General features: G+C 49.1%; 1 protein-coding gene across 6 annotated transcripts in view; it reads right to left on the bottom strand.

Annotated features, from left to right (window-relative positions):
• The window catches only part of PSTPIP1 (proline-serine-threonine phosphatase interacting protein 1), a 42,200-nt gene continuing 21,622 nt past the window's right edge, over positions 1–20,578 (bottom strand). The window contains exons 2-15 of one of the 6 annotated variants that reach the window (XM_036454798.2): positions 19,105–19,205; positions 18,093–18,167; positions 13,437–13,471; positions 13,105–13,211; positions 10,455–10,517; positions 9,732–9,830; positions 8,644–8,689; positions 7,436–7,515; positions 6,762–6,860; positions 5,574–5,670; positions 4,365–4,455; positions 1,666–1,721; positions 1,351–1,499; positions 1–299 (exon numbers count right to left, since the gene is read on the bottom strand). In XM_036454798.2, the coding sequence (XP_036310691.1) occupies positions 168–299; positions 1,351–1,499; positions 1,666–1,721; positions 4,365–4,455; positions 5,574–5,670; positions 6,762–6,860; positions 7,436–7,515; positions 8,644–8,689; positions 9,732–9,830; positions 10,455–10,517; positions 13,105–13,211; positions 13,437–13,471; positions 18,093–18,167; positions 19,105–19,205 (1,230 nt within the window). In that variant the 3' untranslated portion in view covers positions 1–167. Of the gene's footprint in view, positions 300–1,350; positions 1,500–1,665; positions 1,722–4,364; positions 4,456–5,573; positions 5,671–6,761; positions 6,861–7,435; positions 7,516–8,545; positions 8,690–9,731; positions 9,831–10,454; positions 10,518–13,104; positions 13,212–13,436; positions 13,472–18,092; positions 18,168–19,104; positions 19,206–20,578 lie in introns of all 6 variants that reach the window. The other 5 variants (XM_036454808.2, XM_036454785.2, XM_045586472.1 and 2 more) reach the window with 5 other exon arrangements.

Genomic DNA, 20,578 nt, shown 5'->3' with positions numbered 1-20,578 from the left:
GAGAAAGAATGTACTCCTTTATTCCCTGTATGAGAGACTGCTATGGGAACAGCCAGCACTCATGAGGTTTGGGACTGGCTTGGTCTTGGGGACTCAGCCTTGCAGTGACGAAGATACTGCTGGCTCCACAGATCGGGCAGGTCCAGATGGGGGCTGTTGCCCCTTCCTCAGAGCTTCTCCAGATAGGAACCAGGTACAAAGCCACGCTGTCCATTCTGTTCCACTGTCCACCAGCCATCCTCCCCTTCTAAGATGACCTCCACGATGTCCCCAACAGAGATGTCCAGCTCATCAGAATTCTTGGCAACAGAATGAAAGTGCATCAAGCTGGAGGGGCCTGGTGAGAGGGTCTGGTCGGGCAACCCCCCACCCCAAGCCATAAATTTGAGCTTTTTCCTATGTAGGCTGAGTTACCTGAAACATGCCCATCTTCCTGGGGCTATAGAACAAGGCCTATCTCTGGGCTGGGGCAGTGGATTCAGCTTCCTGTCCACCCCAGCCTCCTGGTTTGTCATTGTAGGCCTCCCACAAACCTGGCTTCTTCCCTGCTGTCCCTTCTCGCACTCTGCTTCAGGCACACAGTGACCTTAGCAAGTCAGGGGCCAGGTCATGACCTTGCCTAAGGGGTACCATACATAGCCTCCCCTCTGCTGGTGAGCTCTCTTGAGCTTCCTCAGTTCTGCTTGCCTCTTTCACAACCACACAATCCTTCTCCGGGCCACTCTCCCCTGCCAGGGACAAGGCTTTGGGAATCAGTGTAATCTACCATGCAGCCCACCTCGCCCTGAGTGGGTGCCTGGGCTCAGTCCAGATTGATATGGGGTCTGTCTCTATATCCTTCACCCCAAAACAGGGATCAGTTCAGACTCTGTGGGGAACTCAGCACAGCTGCCCTGTGACTCCTTGACCCATCCTCTCCACACAGACCTCACAAAACCAAACTGAGCTCAGTTGTGGGATTTATTCTGGCCATCTTTTTGGCACCTAATGCCACGGAGCACAGAGCTCTAACCTGAGGGTGCAGAGCTTGAAGCTTGGACCATTTTCTGTAGGTAGCCCACGTTCCGCTATCTGATTGTACATGTGTACATGGATGCACACAAGGACACATACAATGTCAGTATCTGGGCACCACATGTGTGCGTGTGAACAGATTCAAGGAGACATAGGCCCTGGTACCATATTCATCAACATTCACTCAACAGATACTAACAGAGCCCCTCTTAAGTGCTGTGTGCTACTTTAAGGGCAAACACCCAGAGCATACTTACAGTTCATGTGCCTACATATGAACTCACCCTTGGGTATCCCTGTGCCCTGCTGAGAAGGAGAGAAGGGCAATGGCCTCACCTGGGCTGTGTAGTCATAGATCACCCTGTATCCCTGGGCTGGCAGGGGGGGTCCTGGTGCCTCCTGCACTGCGACAGCAGCGTAGACATCCTCATTCTGATTGGGGATGGGAGTCAGGGTGTCTGTGGAGGCTGAGAGCAGAGTGAGGCCTGGAGCCCACCCCTTTCATAGGACACTGATCCCTGGAGGCCTCCTGCATGGAGTGTCCCCAGAGTGGCTTAGCTTTTTTCTCCCCATAGTAGTTGGAGGGCCCATCTGGGCATGCAGAAGTTCCCTCCTTCACCCTCAGCCCCCACATCACACCCAGCCAGTTACCTGCAGAGGCTGCCGACTGTGTATTCTTGGGACTTCCATGCAGCAGCCCAGAGAATCTGAGGACAGGGAAGAAGCAGGTAGGTCCTTCAGGGAGGGAATGAGGCAGGGAGCCCTCAGAGCTGTGGTGGGGCCACTCCCAGTCTCCCGACTCTGAAGTGATTTATGGGGTGCTTCTCTCAGGCATGAGCATTCCCAAAAGGGTGGTCCCAGTGGCCTTATTCCAGCAGCACCCTTTCAGAACCTCACACTGTAACCTCCTCTCGGGCACCTGGCCCCAGCAGATCCTTGCTCCAGCTTCCTCTGATGGGCAATAAGCCATCCTTCAGAGGCTGGCACACTCACCCACTGTGATCATCATCTGCATGGGTCTAGCTAGCCTGCCTCCTGGCTTCCACTCCCCAAACTTCTCCCCCTGTCAAGTCTCTGCTCTGCACCTTTGCATCCCCTCTCCTGTTCACTGGCAATGCCTTGCACCTCAGTCTCTGCCTATTAAAGCTAAGTCTTTCAAAATTTGTCTCCACCAGGCAGCCTTTCCTGAGGCAGGTACGCAGCATCAGCCTCTACTTATTTATCCTTTAGCACTGTTGGCTTCAAGGGGTAACCCCAGTATCTGCCTCTTGCTTGTTCCATTTCTTTTTTGAACCTTCATAGCTCCAGCTCAGTCCAGGGCTGAGCCAGGCACAGGGAAGGAGTGAATTAGCCCAACACTGCCTATTGCGAGATGGGGAATGTCCAGCCTGTGGACCATATAAGGCTCTCAAAATCATTTCTCATGTTTCATTTCTGTCCTTGCTTGACACTGTCCCAGGTAAGATTTTTCATCCATTTTTTAAAAAATGACCACCTATGACGGGATGCAGGTCCTTATTGGGGTTGCAAGGAGATCTGAATATCCCAAGATATTGGGTAACATTGTGAGGTTGTGAATGTCTTTTTTTTTTCTGGGGTCACTGCCTTGTTGAAATTCTCAGAGAAGAGTGCTGTGCTCCCTGCTCTGAGCTGCGGTAGTTCTCATGAACCTCTGTTTCCTGGAGGTTTCCTGCATGGGGCTCCTGAGGTCTTGGAAATGAGCAGTCCTCAGAGGGCTGACAGTGACATTAACAACCTCCCCCCCCCCCACCCGGTCCCACCCCATTTTTATTGTCTACTTCCCAAAGGCAGGGCCTTCTCTGCACAAGGTTGGCTGGAGAAAGGCAGCCATGGAAGCCTCAAGCTGGAGGTTGGGCACAGGTACCATGTGAAACCCACAGATGCTCCTAGATTAAGGTGACCAGATTTTAACATTGGTAAAGCGGGACACCATTGACAGGGGGTTGGGGGTTCTTAATTAAAAATTTGATCTACATGGAGCAACAAAAATTTTCATAGAATGCAAAAATAGTATTGTAATATATTTTTTTAAAACTTCAACATAAGTACAATTTACAAATAAATAAAAAAAATATGTATAGTATTATTTTATTCTTTGGCATATTTCTCATCTGAGTGAATTTTTTTTAGTAGATTGCTGTCATTTTTTAAATGGTCATGAAATTTTTTACAAGAGTTTGTTAAATTATATTTCACACATAAAGTGGCTTTCAAAGTCTCAACACTTAATTGTAAAGTAAGTCCTAAGTGTCACTTTCAAGGCCGGCGCTAGACTTTTTGCTGCCACTATAAAATATAAATAATACGAGTACTGTCTGCTACATTCAAGAAAATTTATGTATTCATGAAATAAATAAATAAATTACTTACCTAAATTATCTGAATAGCTGATTTGTAATGACATCACTTGTTTAACTAGCTTACTAGCACACAGTATGATGTGTATTGTCTGAGAGACAGTTACAAAATGTTTTCACCATTGCAAACTTTGATAAGCAGTTCTCAATAATCAGTTCTCAACAATTATTTGTTATTATTAAATTTTAACATTATAAAATTAACAAAAATAATATAAAACTCATATCCTGGCTAAATAGCCACATGGCCGTCGAAAACCATATATTCCCTTCCCATTCTCCCGTCGTTCCCTAGCTTGTCGTGCATTCTTTCAAAAAATTGGGACTTTTTTAAAATGCCGCGGGGACGAGGGACAAATTGTTAAAAATAAGGACTGTCCCGCCAAAAGCAGGATGTCTGGTCACCTTATCTTAGATGCCCAGAACATTACCCAAGGCCTAAAGCAAGAGGGTCCTTTGGTTCTGAGTCTGATCCCAACACTCATAGCCCTAGACCTAAAGAAGGGGAGTGACTTGTGCAAATGATACACTGAGATATGGCACTAGGTCAGGGAAGTGCCCCTGAAGAGCTTGGAGAATTTTCCAAGAATACTGGTTGTAGGGCCTGCTCCTATGCCCTGAACCTGCACTAGTGGGAGAGTGTTGCCATTGTAGCCTAATAGTCCAAGAGAAAATGAAGTCAGCCTAGAGGTTGAAGCTTAAGGTGTTTGCTGGGACTCCTTGGAACTCTCAGCATTCACTAATGAATAAGTTGGATGTGATTATTTGTTTAATGCCTGGGGTAAAGGTGTCATGAAACTAGGTTGAACCTGTCTTGTCTCTAAGAGAGTACTCAGCACCTGAACACTGCATCATAGTAGATGGTTAATAAATACATGTGAAACAGCCAGGTGCAGGAGGAGAGTCTGGACTTGCTTCTTCCCCCTCCCTACCTTTCCCCGCCCCACATCTGCATCAAAGTGGGTATCTCACCTTTTTATCATGCCACAGGAAGGTTGTATGCCAGGACTGCCAGATGATATGGTGACTTCCCGATCATAGTAGTTCTGGTAGAGTACTGGAGCTATAGGTAGCAAGCTGTGAGGTCCAGGGCAGGGCAGGAAGGACCTCACCACCTGATACCCCAATCTGTTCCCATCCAGAAAATCAGACTGTGGCCCCACTTCCCCATCCTGGCTCGGGCCTGCCCTTGTATTTGAGGAACAGGCATTTCTCACTTCCATGAGATACCCCACTGTGGGCACCACCAAGAATGAATTTTCTGGTCTCATAATTTAGTGGAACCAAACTGGCCGGAGTAGAGGCTCTGAAGAGGCTCTCCATATACACTCCCTTTCTGAGTATTATAGTGTTACTAGAGGTCTGGTGTGTGAAATTTGTACAGCGGGGGTGTTTCCTCAGCCAAGCCTGCACCCTCTCTAATCCAGGACCCTTCGGGAGATGTCTGATCGCCAGTTTAGGCCTAATTCCAGAAATCGGGCCCAAACTGGCAATTGGACTTTTCTCTCACAATCCTGGACTGCTGGCTCCTAATGCTCACCTGCCTGACTGCCTGGTCACCCCTAACTGCCCCCCCCCACCAGTCTGATTGCCCCTAACTGCCTCCCCTGCCAGCCTGGTCACTCCAACTGACCCCTCTGCTGGCCTGGTTGCCCCCAACTGACCCCCCTGTCCCCACTGGCCTGGTTACCTCTTACTGCCCTTCCACCAGTCTGGTTGCCCCCAACTGCTTCCATCCCATCAGCCTTGTCACCCTTCATGGTGTCCCCACTGGCCTGGCTGCTCCACGCAGCCTGCTTGGTTAGTCGTTTCGTCATCCCTCACTAACCCCTCCTGCTGGCCTGATCCCCCCATGCAGCCTGATATTCAGGAGTTTGGTGATCCCCTACTAACCCCCCTGCTGGCCTAGTGTTAGGCAGCCATCTTGTGAAGGCATGAGGGTTACTTTGAATATTGCCTCTTTATTACATAGGATTAAGCTCTGCTCATCCTCTGCCTTAGGGGACTGTACTATCCTTGGCTCTTCTCTGAGATCTGGCCACATCTCCTCCACCCAGAAGGGATGTGTGAACCACCCCAGTCCTGTCTTGGCAGTTGAGGCTCAGAAAACTTGGGCAAGGATTCCTAGGGACAGGCAGGCATAGACCCAGAGGCCATGCTGCCTGTGGGGCTGGGCCTTACCTGGGGGCTCAGTGCCTGTACTCTTGGCCTGGATGAAGCTGTTGATGTCGGCTTCCACACTGCAGCCTTCCAGCGTCACCCGAACCTCCTCATAGAGCTAGAGGTGGGAAAGAACAGAGGCTGAGGGGCCAGGCCTCACCTAAATGTTCATCCTCGTCAAAGCCTTCTTTCTCTATGAGTCTGAACTCTGGCCAGGGGCTTCCACCACATCAGCTTCCTCACAGGCCTTCTATGCACAGCACAATGTCTGTATTCAGAAGGGTCTTGGGGTGTATCTGTCTCAGGCCTTCCTGAGGGGTCAGAGTCCTGGCTGATGGCATCTCCTGGTTCTTGAGCACCTCTTATGCACAAGATCCTATGCCAGGGACTTAACTCACTCCTTCTATGGTAGATATTATTCCCTCCATTTTAGAGATGAGGAAACTCAGCAGGAAAGTGACTTGCCCAATGTCACAGAGCAAGAATTCAGTGCATCTGGGCTTCATTCCAGTATGGCAGGATCCAGAACCCATCTTCCTTCCTCTTTGATAGGAGGCCACCCAGGTGGGTTCAAGTCATTTGGGTTGAGGGACCCAAAACCCCACAGCGCATGGAGGAGATAGCAGGTAAAGAACAGCAGTGAGCACCAGGGAGTCAGAGCTGCCTCAAGAGAGTTCATGGCTCTGGAGCTCCATTAACAGTGGTCAGAGACCCTGGTAGGGTGGTATTGGCCCCTTTCTGCTGGATAGGTCCCACCCCAATCACCCAGCAAATTCAGCTAGCTAAGTATGGGAACCAAGACACCCAACAAATGTCTGGGGGGACAGAAAAGGGACTGGACCTCAGTTCCTACAAAGGGGGGGCTGGATCAGAGCAGCCCAGCATTCTCCAGCCTTTCCGCAGACCTCTTTCCACCTCTCTTCCTAGCAAGGGCAGAAAGAGCACGTACTTAGAGTAGAGTCAAGATCTTGGACTAGGGGTGAGAAAAGAAGGCAGATGCCATGGAAATCACAAAAGCACAGTCTTCCAGCAGCAAGGCCATAACCCTATGCAATATTGACTTCCCTGTCCTTGGAGTCCTGAGCGCAGAGGTTGAAGCCTAAGGTGTTTGCTGACAGACTCAGAGGAACCTGGGCATACTGTTGCCCTCTCTTTATGCCCCTCCCCTCCCAAGTCACTCTGTACCCTCCCTGTCCTTGGCCCCCTGACCTCATCATCCTTGACACACTGCATGGAGAGCTGGTTGCAGTGCACCCATAGGGCATTTCGGAGGATGGTCAGCCTGTCAAACTCTTGAAGCTGGAAGGCCTGGTTATGGGAGGGAGGGAGATGAGAAGTGAGAAGGGAGCTGCAGAGGCAGGCCAGGCTGGGCCCCACTCAACAGCTCAGCTGGGGTTGACAAGCCAGACTCCCTCTGCTGAAAGCCAAGTTTAACCAAAAGACCCTTGCTGGTGTTCTCCACCCCCACATCTGTGCCACACCTCAGGCTTTTGGTAGGGAGGTTCCTTGTGGGGTTCCTGCTTCCACCCTCTCTCCAAGCCCTACCACACACTGGAAAGGCCCCGGGAAGACATTGTGAGAGGGGCAGTCCTGAGGGGTCCAGGGAAGCTATGGGTTTTGTCTGAGCCTCAGTTTTGGCCTCAACAAAAAGGAGTGAAGGATGCCTGCCTGAAACAAAGGGGGCCAGGGCATACAGCCAGGCAGTGGGCTCCCTGGGTTAGGGACCCAGCAGGAGACTAGAGAGTGAGTGCATGAGTGAATGAATGAAGGAATGAGGCCTCCCCCCTCCCCCACTGCCTTATTTCCCCCATGAAGTGGCTGGAGCAAGGATGCATGTCTTTCCTATTTTGTAGCTGGGGAAATTAACACCCAGGGTCACTCACCTCACAGGTGGTTTGGTGCTCCTGCTCCCACTCGCCTCGCACTTTCTCCAGATGCTCAATGTTCTGCCTGTACACCCGCTCTAGAAACACAAGTAGCCTTCAGGGAGGCCAACAGCCTAGACACGCGCTTCCACTGTTCACTCCTTTGCTCCTGCAATGCTCCTGCTCAGAGTGCCTTTTCCCTAAGCTAGACCTGCCCTGGCTGCTGGTACCTCATCTGGACACTTGTCAGGGCACCCACCATGGTACTTCTCCTTTTGGGGTGACTCTTAGCTCTCTGCTGTGCTCTGTGTTGCCCAAGTCTGGAGTAGAGCACATATATCCAAAGTCAGAGTCCAGGTGTTTTGTCATCCCTCAGTCCCACCCTCTTACTTTCCAGATAAGAAACCAAGGGCAGAACAAAAGGAGAGTAGAGAGGAGTATGGTGGCTGTTGGCTGGGGACCCAGCAGGCTTGGCCATGACCTCTGTCCCCAGAACTCTGGGGTTCACACATCCCCTGGTCATGGGAGAAACTGGGTCCTGGGAGAGGCAGAGCCGAAGGGAGATCTTTTCCAGGAGAAGGAAGCAGAATGAGTTTTCTGACCTAAGAGGTATGCTGGTAGAAACAAGTGGAGTTGGGGTTTTGGCATCAGGTGAAGGACAGAGGAGACAGACCCAGAAAAGGCAGTGTGTGTGTGTGTGTGTGTGTGTGTGTGTGTGTGTGTGTGAGAGAGAGAGAGAGAGAGAGAGAGAGAGAGAGAGAGAGAGAGAGACAGAGAGAGAGACAGACAGACAGACAGACAGACAGGAGAGGTTTGAGTGGATCTGTCTGCCATGATGGTGACTGTGAAAGTCCTGTGCTCTAGAGCCCAAAGACTTGGTTTGGAATGTAGTCAACACCACTATTAACTCTGTGACCATGGGCAAGTTACTTAACCTCTCTGTGCCTCAACTGCTTAAAAAAAAGGGATAATAATAATATCAGTCACCTCAGAGGATTGTTGTGCAAATTAGTTAAAAAACATGAAAAGCACCAAGAATAGTCTTGGCAAATGAGAGAACATGAATGTTTTTATTTTACTTTCATAAGTATGAAAGTGAGAGTGATGAGCTTGTGACACTGTAGGCACCTGTGAGTGTGTATATCCCCAGGGTAGGAAAGCATGCAGTGTTGGGAGGGTCTGTACAATCCACCACCTAGGTCTAAGGAGACAGGTGGGCCACGTACCTGCCTCCATGGCTGAGTCCTTGCACTGCTTGGCTTTGTTCTGGCTCTGAGGAGGCAAAGAAAAAGCAGTGCTGAACCTCTGTCCTGGAGTCACCCAGCCCCAGCTTAGGACACCCAGCCTCCTGAAGTGCCTCTGTCACCCCACTCCCTGAGCACCCAAGGGACAATCAAGAGCCAACTTGTGAACTTTTACTCCAGCTTCACCTCACAAAGGACCACAATAAAAAAGGTTTTAATAAAAAAGAAGTAAAAACAGAAACTTGTAGCTCATGAAAACTAGATGTCAGGACCTAGAAAGAGAAATACAGATCAGGAGCCAGGACCTGAGGCTCCATGTGGCCAGTGCTGAATCTACTGGTTGGGAATTGGGCTCTGGTCACCAACTTTCTGCCCCTAAATTCACCCTCAAGCCCCTGTCCTCTCTGGCCTCAGTTTTCCTGTATATGCAATGGGCAAGTGATGTTCTTGGGCTCTGGTAGCTCTGCTACCTCCACTCTGGCCCAGAGACCATAGTACCTGTTTCCCCGAAAATAATACAGTGTCTTACATTAATTTTTTGCTCCCAAGATGCACTAGATCTTATTTTCAGGGGATGTCTTATTTTTCCATGCGCTAGGTCTTATTTTTGGAGGATGTCTTATTTTCGGGGAAACACGGTAGTCATGAGCTTGGGCTCTGGATGACCTAGGTTTGGATCCTTTCTCTGTTGCTTCCTGGCCCTGAGACCTTGGACAAGCCACTCACCATTACTGGGCCTTAGTTTCCTTTCTGTGATATGGGCCCAATGCACCCTTCTCCAAGGGTTATGTGAGAGTTAGTCTCTGTTCTCATTGCCCTGTGATTTCTGGGCCTGGGCTGCAGAGGGCTTGCTTTGAGGAATTGGTCCTTGGGTGTAGCCTGGAGATGGCAAAGGGGGATCAAGCTGGCCCTGTCAGTTCATGCCCCAAGATTCTAGGATGGAAATGTGAGGTTCAGAGGGGTGGGCAGCTAGCATGTTCCATATGCAGACCTTGCCTGGGGGGGAGGGTGTCTACCTTCTTTGCCTTATCTACCCTTTCCCAGCATATGGCCTCAGTGGCCTCACACACCTTTTCCACCTGTTTCTGTTGGCCATTGATGCTAATACGCTCGAAGGCCTGCTCAGCGTCATCTGCGTCCCGGCACTTCTGCTCATATGTCTTCTTGGACTGGAGGTGTGCAAGGTGTGACTTGCGGGGGCCCAGAGTGAGGCTCCCTGAGCCCAGTCTCCCTTCTTCCTGTTGGGGGCTATGGAGGAGAGGGGGCCTCCTCCCCAGGGACAGGGATCTGAAGGTCCAGAATAAGAGGGAGAGGGGATCTTGTTCCCAGACCCCTACCCACCAGGGACAGCCCTGCCCAAGGCCCCAGCCTTTTCAAAGGGGAGGTCACATTAAACCACCAATAAGTCCCTGAAAATACCATGCATCCTCATGATACTAGTAGCCTCTGCACATGCTATCCCCTCTCGTGGAGCCTTTTCCCCCCTCACCCAGTATTCTAAGAGACACAGCTCAGGGGTTCCTTCTCCCTCCACTCTTGGAGTTTGCAGCTGACAGCATGGATCACACTGTGGGCCACTGTCTGGGACTGACCACCTGCCCATCTATCAAGAGTCTCCCCTGAGCAGTGCCAGGACTGATGCATATGGGGCTTTGGTACCCAGTGCAGTCCTGAGCACGTGGATGTTTCTGGATAAAGATCTGAGGCAAGCCCTCTCCCAGGCCCATCCCAGCTCTCCTGGGGTCTACACTTTGTGCTCTGCATTCCTCACAGCCCAAGAGCCTTGCACTCACCTCCATGACCTTCTTGTAGAGTAACAGTTTGCTCTTCTGGACACGGTCCATGATAGCCTCATACTGCAGGGGACATGAAGCTCTTAATGGGGGGCTGTGGCCTCTGGACGGTCCCCTAGGCCAAGAGAATGGGGCTTTCCTGGGATCGTTTAGTAGGGCCTGTGCCAGTGGAGAGACCTTAGGCAAACCACCTGGTCACATACAAACACACTGAGACACATGAGTAGGGAAGTATCTTTCCTCCTCGCCCAGCTCTGAAAGGCATAGAGACAAGATGTCCTCCCTCTCCCACTGTCTGTTCTTTCACAATTGCTTCTCAGAACAGAAAGCTAGAGAAGATCAGGACATGTGTATGTCACTGTGTTCTCTCATTGGCTGCAGACTAGAGCCAGGACTTGGTCTCTAGCTGGAGAATATCCAATTTACATGTACACACACACACACACACACACACACACACACACACACTCCTCACTCACAAGCCTCTGCACACTCACAGCTGTCACACACTGTGTACACGCTTTAGTTCCACATGACAGGCATGCAGTACACACTAACAGCCCCCCATGCTCCTACTGCTCCCACTGTTCCTACTTGCATACGCAGTCCTTCACATAGACACCATGCACAAGTATACACAAGCAAACTCTCATGTTCCCCTATCAGGCCTATTCACACTTAGTCTTGACCCCACAAGGTACACAGGCCATTGTAATCTCAACTCTCCTCCCAGGCAGCTTGTTCAAATAGAGAAGACAACACTCAGCCTAAACAGAGAATTGGTATGTGCTATGAGAAGAATCGGAAATGAAATGACCCTCATGTTGGAGCTGGAGCCATTTTGTGTCTGAGGTCACAGTAGGGCCTGTGCCAGTGGTGAGACCTCAGGCAAGCCACCTGGTCACATATAGACACACTGAGACACATAAGTATGCTCATAGGTGTGCACACATGTGTGCCTACACCCCCTCCCCACACACATACGCACATGCCCACGCAGACTTCCCCTAACACTGTATCACAGTTCACAACTTGTGGAGGTTCTGGCCGATCTGGGGAAGATGTTGGTCTGTCCAAAATAGCTTTTGCAAACATACAGACCTTCTGGCCACAGGAGAGCTTAAAATAGCCAGGCTGGGGCCTCACTGTCACAGCAAGTGCTCTGCATGCTCTACAGGCAAGTCTCCTCTCCAAGAGGTCACCTGTTTCAGCATCTCAAGATAGGACAGGCTTCTGGAGCTAGCTTTGGGGACCCACTGTCTGCCCAGGAACCCAAATTAAGAATCCCTAAAGCCTGAGACCCTGCCTGACCAGATGGGCAGACAGGGAGTGCAGCCACATTGCATTTCTGTGGCCAGAGCCACTAATTGGAGCTGGTGCCCTATCTGCGAAGACTAACAGGGGCCCCAAAGCTTAGGCAGCGGGAATAAGTGTCCCATCTTGTAAGAAGAAAACTGAGGCACAGAGAGGGGAAGTAGCTGGATGAGGACACCCAAGCCCAGCCTAGCTCCAACAATAAGCTGACACCTTTTTCTCCTTTACAGCTCAGTTGTATGGACTTTTCCATTTCCTTTATATATCTATATCTATAACTATATCTATATCTATATCTATATCTATATCTATGTCTATGTCTATGTCTATGTCTATGTCTATGTCTATGTCTATGTCTATGTCTATGTCTATCTATACCTATACCTATACCTATACCTATACCTATACCTATACCTATATCTATATTATATCTATCTATCTATCTATATATATATTTCACAAGAATACTTTCTTTTCAAGTAAGAAATGTTTCTGTGTGCTGATGTCTCCCTCCCAGTCCAGAATACCACCCTTATCACTAAGACCCTAGAATTTGAGCATGTGTCCTCACTTGTCTTCCCAGCAGGCCATATGCTTAGCCAATCAGTCTCAAGTTTGGGAGGAGACTCTGGGACACAGAGATCACCAAGCTCACCTCTCACCCCACCACTGGAGCTTTCCTGACACAGAGCCTTCAACCTCTGCTTGCATACCTCCAATGATGAGAGCCTCACTTCCTTTCCATGCAGTTCCTCCATCTAGGAACAGCCATGCCCTACACCTGGGTGAGAAGTATTGTGGATGCTAAAGTAAGCATGGCACCCCCTACTCATAGTAGGCTCTGTTTACCCTCTCAGCCTTGGGCAGTCATGCAGAGGGGCCAGTGACTGCCTCCAGGTCTGCTTTTCTCTCAGAAGAACAGCTTCGATCTTTGGGCTCAGGACCAGTCTTTGGGTGACACCCCAATTTAGTTTGCTCTCTTTGAATAACTCCAAGCTGTCACTGTCCCTCTACAGTCTGCTGTGGTAGGATGGTCAATAAGACAAATATCTTCTCCTCTTTCTTATGGCTCAGGGAAGGGCTCCAAGGGAGCTCCTAGGCCTGTGAACTGAGCCCTTCCCTTTTATCTTCAAATCCACCTCACCCGCAAACCTGGGGTACTGCCCCATACTCTATGGGCTCTCTGGCCCCAGAGACTTTATTTTGGTGGGAAGTCCTTAGGTCACTCATTCACATACATTGACCTAGTGTCCATCTCCCACCACCTCCAGAGTGAAGATCACTACCTCACACTTGGGGTCTTGGTGATGGAGGAACACCCCAGCACCTGCTTCACCTTTTTCCTCTGCTCCTTCTGCCTCTCTCGGAAGTCCTCAAGGCTGCGGAGCTCCTCACGCAGGGAAAGGGCCAACTGTATGTGGGAGTTTCCAATGTCTTCCATTTCTGAGGGCAGAGAATAGACGTTGGTCCCATATCAGACCAGATGGGTGTCAGCCACATACACATTCACCCCACCTAACCTAGCTTTTGTCGTCTCAAATCCTTCGTTAGTCCCACAGACCTGTGTGCAGCCTAAACTCCTCTCCAGGCCAGAATCCATCCACCTCTGTTTATGGTCCCAGAAGTCCTGTTCCCTACAGCCTGGGGAAGAAGATAGTTGGGACTTACGCTGCTTCAGGGAGTCAAAGGAGGCCCTCATGGAGCTGCAAAACAGAGAGGCCAGGGTCAACAGGAGGATAATGCAGTGGAACTGGAAGTCTCACCTGGCCCCAGGGACTTTATTTTGGTGGGAAGGCCCTAGGTCACTCATTCACATACACTGACCTAGACCCAAGGGAGCTGGGATTTCTAGAAGGCAAAGCTCTTTCTTTGGAAATTATAAAACTATCAGATCTTCCCCACTGGGGAATGATCCTGGCTTCTGCATGTCCTCAGGGCCCCTTTCCTTCCTCCTTGGAGCCCTTCTCCTGGCTGAAGTAGGAGAAGACAAGGTTTAGACCTGGATTTAGGCAGCTGGTCTGGAGGATATTTTGGAGGAAGGTAGATGGGAGGGGGCAAGCAGGGAAGGCGTGAAGGAGGAGAGAAATGGGGGGAGGCAGCAAAGAGAACAGGATGTTCAGATGAGGACAGTGGGAGGCTATTTCTGGCCCCTGGCTGGGGTGGCTCAGTGGAGACTGGTGACACCTATGAGGGGGACCTAGGAAGGAAGATAAGTAGTTTATTTTATGGTGTGCTGAACCTGAGGTGCCTGAGAGAACCCAGAAGAAGGAGGCATGAGGCAGCAAGGTGGGAAGCAGGGAGAGCAGGAAGGGAAGAGGCTGGTACTGGGCACGGAAGGTAGGAGAAGACACCAGAGGGTAGGGGTTGCCAGATGGAGCAAATAAAAATACAGGACTGCAATTAAATTTGAACTTAGATTAAACAACAAATACAGTTTTAATATGTATTCCCCATTAATATTTGAACATACTTATATTTAAAAAGCTCTTGCTATTTATCTGAAATCCAAATTTAAATGGGAGTACTGTATTTTATCTGGCAGCCCAGCTGAGGGGGCTCTTACCCAGAACCATGAACCAAGTTGAGGCCTAAGTAAAGATGTTGGAGCCCAGTCAGGACCCAGTTCTGTCTGCTGATAGGTAATGGGGCACCATGAGACAGAGTGCTCTTTGGGTCAGAAACAGCATGGGTGGGCAGAGTGCACATCAGCTTTCAGAGGGGCGAGCTCCCTGTTCTGTGCAGGAGAGCAGTGATTTGGAATTCCAGCATAGGAAGGCAGCAGGCCCTGAATAGGGGCTCTTGTGCTGGATTCCCACATGCAGACGCTAGAGCCAGGCAACCTGGGTTCAGTTCAGGCTCTGTGTAACCTTGGACAAGCTAATTATATCTGTGTCTATTTTTGTAAAATGGGGATAATAATAACACAAACAGGATAGTTGTGAGGATTAAGTGAATTTATATGTACAAAGCATCTCTGTTGGGATCCAGATATTGTTGTGCAGACCTTTTCTGAGTCCACAACTGCATACCCCACCAGTCCTGGGGGTCCCCCAGGCCCCTGAACCTAACATGAGCTATATCTCCAGTGTTCCATGTTAGAGTTTGTCCACTCTCTGGGAAACTGAGGCCAGAGAATGGCCAGGCTTATTGGAGTCACAATAGGAGGCAACAGGGACGTGTTCTGTCCTGGATGCATCTCGCAGGTGCCCTTGGCCAAGCCTTTCACAGGTCTCCTGGCGGTGCCCTCTTGTCTGCATCTCCTAGCAATCCATGCAAGGCAGGCTTCCAGGGGACTCCTTCATCCCATTGGACAGTCAGGGAAACTGAGGCTGAGCAGATGCAGATGCAGCACACTGGCAGCACACTGCCAGACCCTAGCCCTAAACTAAGTGAATTTCAAAGTGTGGTTTGCACATCAGCAGCATCAACATTATCTGAGGGTTTGTTGGAAATGCAGATTCCCAGGCTCCACCCCAGTCTTGAGGTAGAAACTCATGGTGGGGCCCAGCAAACTGTGTTAAGCCTCAGGTATTGCTGATGTCCATTCAAATGTGAGAGCTGCTGGCCTAAATTATTCAATCCTCACAACTCTCCTCAGGGGAATGGCCTTAAACTCTGATCTTATAGAGGATTTGGGGACCATTTTAAGTTTTTCTCTTCCCATGAGACCCATCAAAGATGGTTTCTCTTAGCTTTTCTATCATCTCCAGGTTCTTCCCTTTGCCATTCAGAAAAATCATTTCCGAGACCTTGAACTCTCCTCTATTGCATCTTCATTGCATGTCAAGGGCAGGAACCCCATTCAGACCTCTACCCTCTGCTATTAGTCACTGCTATCCTTGTGTATATCTCATCCAGATGCCCCTTTTGACTTGGATCTCAGGATGCTCAGCCTGAGATTTTATGCTTAAACACAGCATGCACTTCCAATATAAATATTTTCCTTTGCAACCATCCCACCATGTGGCATGACCCACCTCAGGCCCCTGCTTTGGCTTCCCTACCCACTGCCTACCAGCACACGGGAGGCTGCTGCCTCCCAGAGGGTAAGAGTGGCTCCTCTCACTTCCCTTTGCTGGAAGCTGGGCCTGAAGTGAGTTGATGTCAAAGAGCCCCTTCTGGTAACAGGGCCTGCCTATCTCTCTCCAACATCTTTAGTGATGTCTTCATTCTCTGAGCTCAGAGGAAGAGAAATTATGGAAACAACAGCAACAACAAAACCCTCTCCTGATGGGAAAACCACAGCGTGGCGGTGATGTGGGAATATAATGGTATAAGTTGATCTTCCTTCAGGAGCTGTCCTTACTTGAGGTAACCACACAGGGGCTTAAAGGAAATTGGCCCCAACCATGTCCACCTTGATTCCTCTTCATTTCCTGAACCTCTACCCTGTGCGAATTCTGGGAGCACATGCCCAGCACACAGGATGAGGAAGTGGGAGAGGCGGTACAGCTTTTGGGGGGAGTTGATATTTCAGCCAGAGCTCAAAGTGCAGGTAGGACTGGACAGGGAAGAGATAGGGGGCAACAGTCAGAGCAAAGGCCTAGGAGTTGGAAGGGAGAGTCAAGGTGAGCTTTCTGCAGGGCTAGAAGCAATATTGATACACTCCTCTGCCTTCCTAACGTTGTCTTTAAAATGCATTGAAAGGGCTTATGGGGGATCTCTTGACTGTGGGGACCAGGTCTTATTTGTGCATTCTCCATTGCCCAGTGGATGCTTGCTGATTTAATATGTGAAGAAGATGAATGAGAAAAATCATTTGAAGACAGGAATAACTTCTCTTTAATGTACGTGGTTGATCCTCCAGACCCTAGTGAGGTTTCTGGCCAGTCTGAGGGTAGGGCTGATGCAGAAATGCTTCTTCTTTAGGCAGCAGAGGTGAGGGAGGCCAATGAGCTCTGACCTTTTGGCTCTCGCTGAGTTATTTCTGGTATCACTTAACTTCCTGGCTTTGTTGTCTCTGCCTCCACCAAGCCTGTGCATCCCCAGCCCTCTGCCTGCCCTCCAAGGGGCTGAGAAGGAGCATCTGTGGGACCTGGGGATCTTGGCCATAGGGAGCTTAGGGGCTCCCTCTATAGGAGGAGGTGCCAGCCCCCAAGCTAAACAGTCAGGCCACCTTCCCCAGAGGGGCCAACCCCAAATATACCTCCACAAAAGTCCACAACACAGAAGTTACCCAGGCTGTCATTCACTCCACAAAGAGCCCTCCAGGTTGCTATGGGAGTGGAGTGATCTGATCAAAGCCAAGACCCTGATTGTTAGGTAAAGCTAGAATAGGTGGGAGAATTTCATGGAGGTGATAGGCATTAGAACAATGGTTCTCAACCTTTTTAATGCCACGACATGTTGTGGTGACCCCCAACCATAAAATTATTTTTGTTGCTACTTCATAACTATAACTTTGCTACTGTTATGAATTGTAATGTAAATATCTGTTTCCCTATGGTCTTAGGTGACCCTGCTAGCGGTGACTCACAGATTGAGAACCGCTGCTGTAGGGCCTATGACCATGGGAAAAACACAGATATTTACATTACGATTCATTAACAGTAACAAAATTACATTTATGAAGTAGTAACAAAAATAATTTTATGGTTGGGGGTCACCACAACATGAAGAACTGTATTGAAGAGTTAAGGCATTAAAAAAGTTGAGAACCCCTTCATTAGAGGGTTCTAAAGAGAGGGAAGATGAAATCATCCTCAGTGTACTAGACTCTGGCTTCAGGATGGTGGGGTCCTTTATTTTATTTATTTTTAAAATTTTGAATCCCCTGTCTTAGTGTGGGGCATGGCATGTAGTAGGTGCTCTATACATGCCCCTGGACTCCTTTAATCTTTTGAGGAAGGTTGCATTATTATCCTGACTCAATGACGAGGAAACAGGCACAGAGAATGTCAGTGACCAGACCGTGATTACACAGCTGGAGGGTGAGGAGCTGGTAGTAGAATGCATGTGTGTCCTCACTTTGCAGCCTAGGCTGAGCCAACACTGTAGGGGGCTCAGTAACACATGGAAGTCCTGTCACCTGCCCCTCAGGGCTCTCAGGACTTTGGAGGAGGTTATATAGTTATGCTGCAAGTGCTTGAGGACAGATGGCCCCTGCCCTCCTGCCCAGGACCTTTCCACCACCCAGACCACTGGATTTTCTCCCATCCACAGATTCTGACCTCTCAATACTCAAGAGCAGTGTCCTCCAGGCACCCCTGCCCTGGAAGCCACCCAGACGCTCCCTGGCCATCCCCAGTCCACTCTAAACCTTATCTAAATGCCTAGGAAGTGCCTGGCAATGGAGAAGGAAGTCCAGGGCCTGGGACCTCTTACTTGATCTCTGTCTGGCCGCCTGCTTTCCGGGCGATCTGTACCAGCTCCTTCCCGTACCGCTCCTCTGCTTGGGCCCTGCAAGAACAAAACATGGCCGCTGCATCTCCTCCAGTTCTGCTTGCCATGGCTCCCTCAAATGTCTTCAGATCCCTCAAAAGTCTGTGACAGGACCAGAGAAGCCACCCTCTTAGCATCTGTGAGCAGGTTGGTTTTCCAGACTCCTCCTTCAGAATTTAAGCCCCCAGCACTTTCTCCAAATCTGGGGAATGTCCAGCCTGAAGCCCTATCAATTTGGTCTAGCCCTGCCAAGGCAACAGCAAGCAGGACTCAGAATTCAATAAGTCTAGGAGTTTTTTCATAGCAATATAATTTTTAAGTTGATAATTTTGTAAGGACCACGAATAATGTTATAAACATCGAAATGCCCCTTGGCAGAATAAAGGTTCCCCACACTCATTCTAAATAAATGTCGGCCAAATACAGGTACATCTGAAGAGTCCATATTATTTGCTCACATGGGGAAGGCCCACATTGGGGGAAACACAGGAAAGCCACAGTCATGACTTTTTTTTTTTTTTAAAGGAAAATAACTTTAATGTATGAAATGTGCTATAATACAATATAGGAAAAAGCAACATGTTTTAAGAAAAATGGTCCACTTTGCTGAATATTTTTTATGTACTCATATTTTTAATATCAGGAAAAAATGGTTGTTATTTATTTTTTAAAAAACTTTTTTTTAAATTGTTGACACCATTACAGATGTCCCCCACTTTCCCCATCCTTTGCCCACCTTCACCCACCTTGGCCTTCACCACACTGTTGTCTGTGTCCATGGGCTATACTTATATGTTCTTTGGCTAATCTCTTCAACTTCTTTATCCCCACCACCCTCTTCCTGACTGAAGCTTGGCTGAGATGGGCAGCCTCAGTCATTTTCCTGAACTAGGTGGAGGGTAGCCTTCCTCCTACACCTACCCTCACTGACCCTGTTGACCCTATTGGTGCTCACCTTTGCCTCAGCAGCTCTTCCACATCCTTGCACATCTTCCTCCCATCCAGCAGCCGCTGCAGCAGCATCTCGTAGCCTGTGTGGGCTGTGAAGTCCCTGCACTGTCACACAGAACATAGGGATGTGAGAGGGCCATACTAGGCAGTGCTGGGTGGGGAGCACAGCCTGGCAAGTACTGCTCTGACCACCTCCCTTTCTGCCTCTATCTCTCATTCAAAAACTCTTAAGATTCAGGACTTGGCTTCACACAGGCACACAGGAGGCTCTTTCTCTCCCCACTGCTCCACATGTAAAGATACCAGGTACATAAATGAGACCTACCTGGAATCAGAGCTTAAAGTCCAGGAGACAACATCTCCCTAATATAGGACAGCCATGGGAAGAGCCACTACAAAGGCCCCATGATGACAGCCTTTGCAGGGTCCCCTGCACTGCTCACTCCTTTCATTGTTTCAATAGCCCTATTATTTCAGCTGTATAAGTATGAAAACTGAGTCATAGATGGGTGAAGTGTGCCCAGGGTGATACAGCTTGAAAGTCATCTGGGTCAAGTTCATGCTCTTAACCTCTACACTATATGGTCTCTGCACTATATGGGCTGTCTGTGTGGGCTCAGGTAATCCTCTCATGCCCACCAAGTAAGGTAGGCTCTGAAGGTGTCTTAAGTTAGGACTGAGCACACTGACACACATTTAGAACACAGGTAGGACAAGGAGACTTAGGGCAAATCTAGCACGGCTAGCATATTTGACACAAAACTAGGACACCTAGTTCATCCCAGGTCCACCTCTTAATCAGGGCAGTTGGGGAAGCACATCTTAGAGAATTCAAAACACAGCTTCTATTTTACCTCCCACTCAGCACTTGCTGGCTGTTTCTGAGTCATCTAATTCTTTGTTCTCATCCCTGGAGTGGACTCTGAACTTCCGGTGTAGGAAGTTGGGGAGGGAGATCATACTCAAGGACTAGGAAGGGACAGAAGTTCTCCTAAGACATCTCTAGGTCTAGGGGGTAGGTCTGGGTTCAGGCTGCTCCTCAAAGTTCACTGGACACCTGACTGCCAAGGGAAGGAGCTCCATTCAGGAGGAAGTGGAAAAATGTCATACTGAAAAGAGAGGCTTTTATGTCTCTGGTCCCAACATCCATTCATATTATATATATGTTTTAATGTTGAGAGTATTATAGATGTCCTACCCTTTATTCCCCTCCCCATTGCCCTCCTCCACCAAGACCCCCCTCCTACCCCATTGTCTGAGTCCTTCGATAATGTATATTTGTATATAAGTTCTTTGGTTAAACTCTTCACACTACCCTGCCTCTTCCCTCAGAGATTCATTACTTTATTCCATGTTTCCATGCCTCTGATTCTATTTTATTCACCAGTTTATTTTACCCATTAGACTTTTTGTTTATTTTGATTTTGTTTATTTAGATTCAATTGTTGATAGATATGTATTTATTGCCATTTTATTGT

The sequence above is a fragment of the Pipistrellus kuhlii genome, unplaced genomic scaffold, assembly GCF_014108245.1.
Source record: "Pipistrellus kuhlii isolate mPipKuh1 unplaced genomic scaffold, mPipKuh1.p scaffold_m20_p_1, whole genome shotgun sequence".
Taxonomy (NCBI): Eukaryota; Metazoa; Chordata; class Mammalia; order Chiroptera; family Vespertilionidae; genus Pipistrellus; species Pipistrellus kuhlii.
This window is presented reverse-complemented; position numbering and strand designations above follow the sequence as displayed.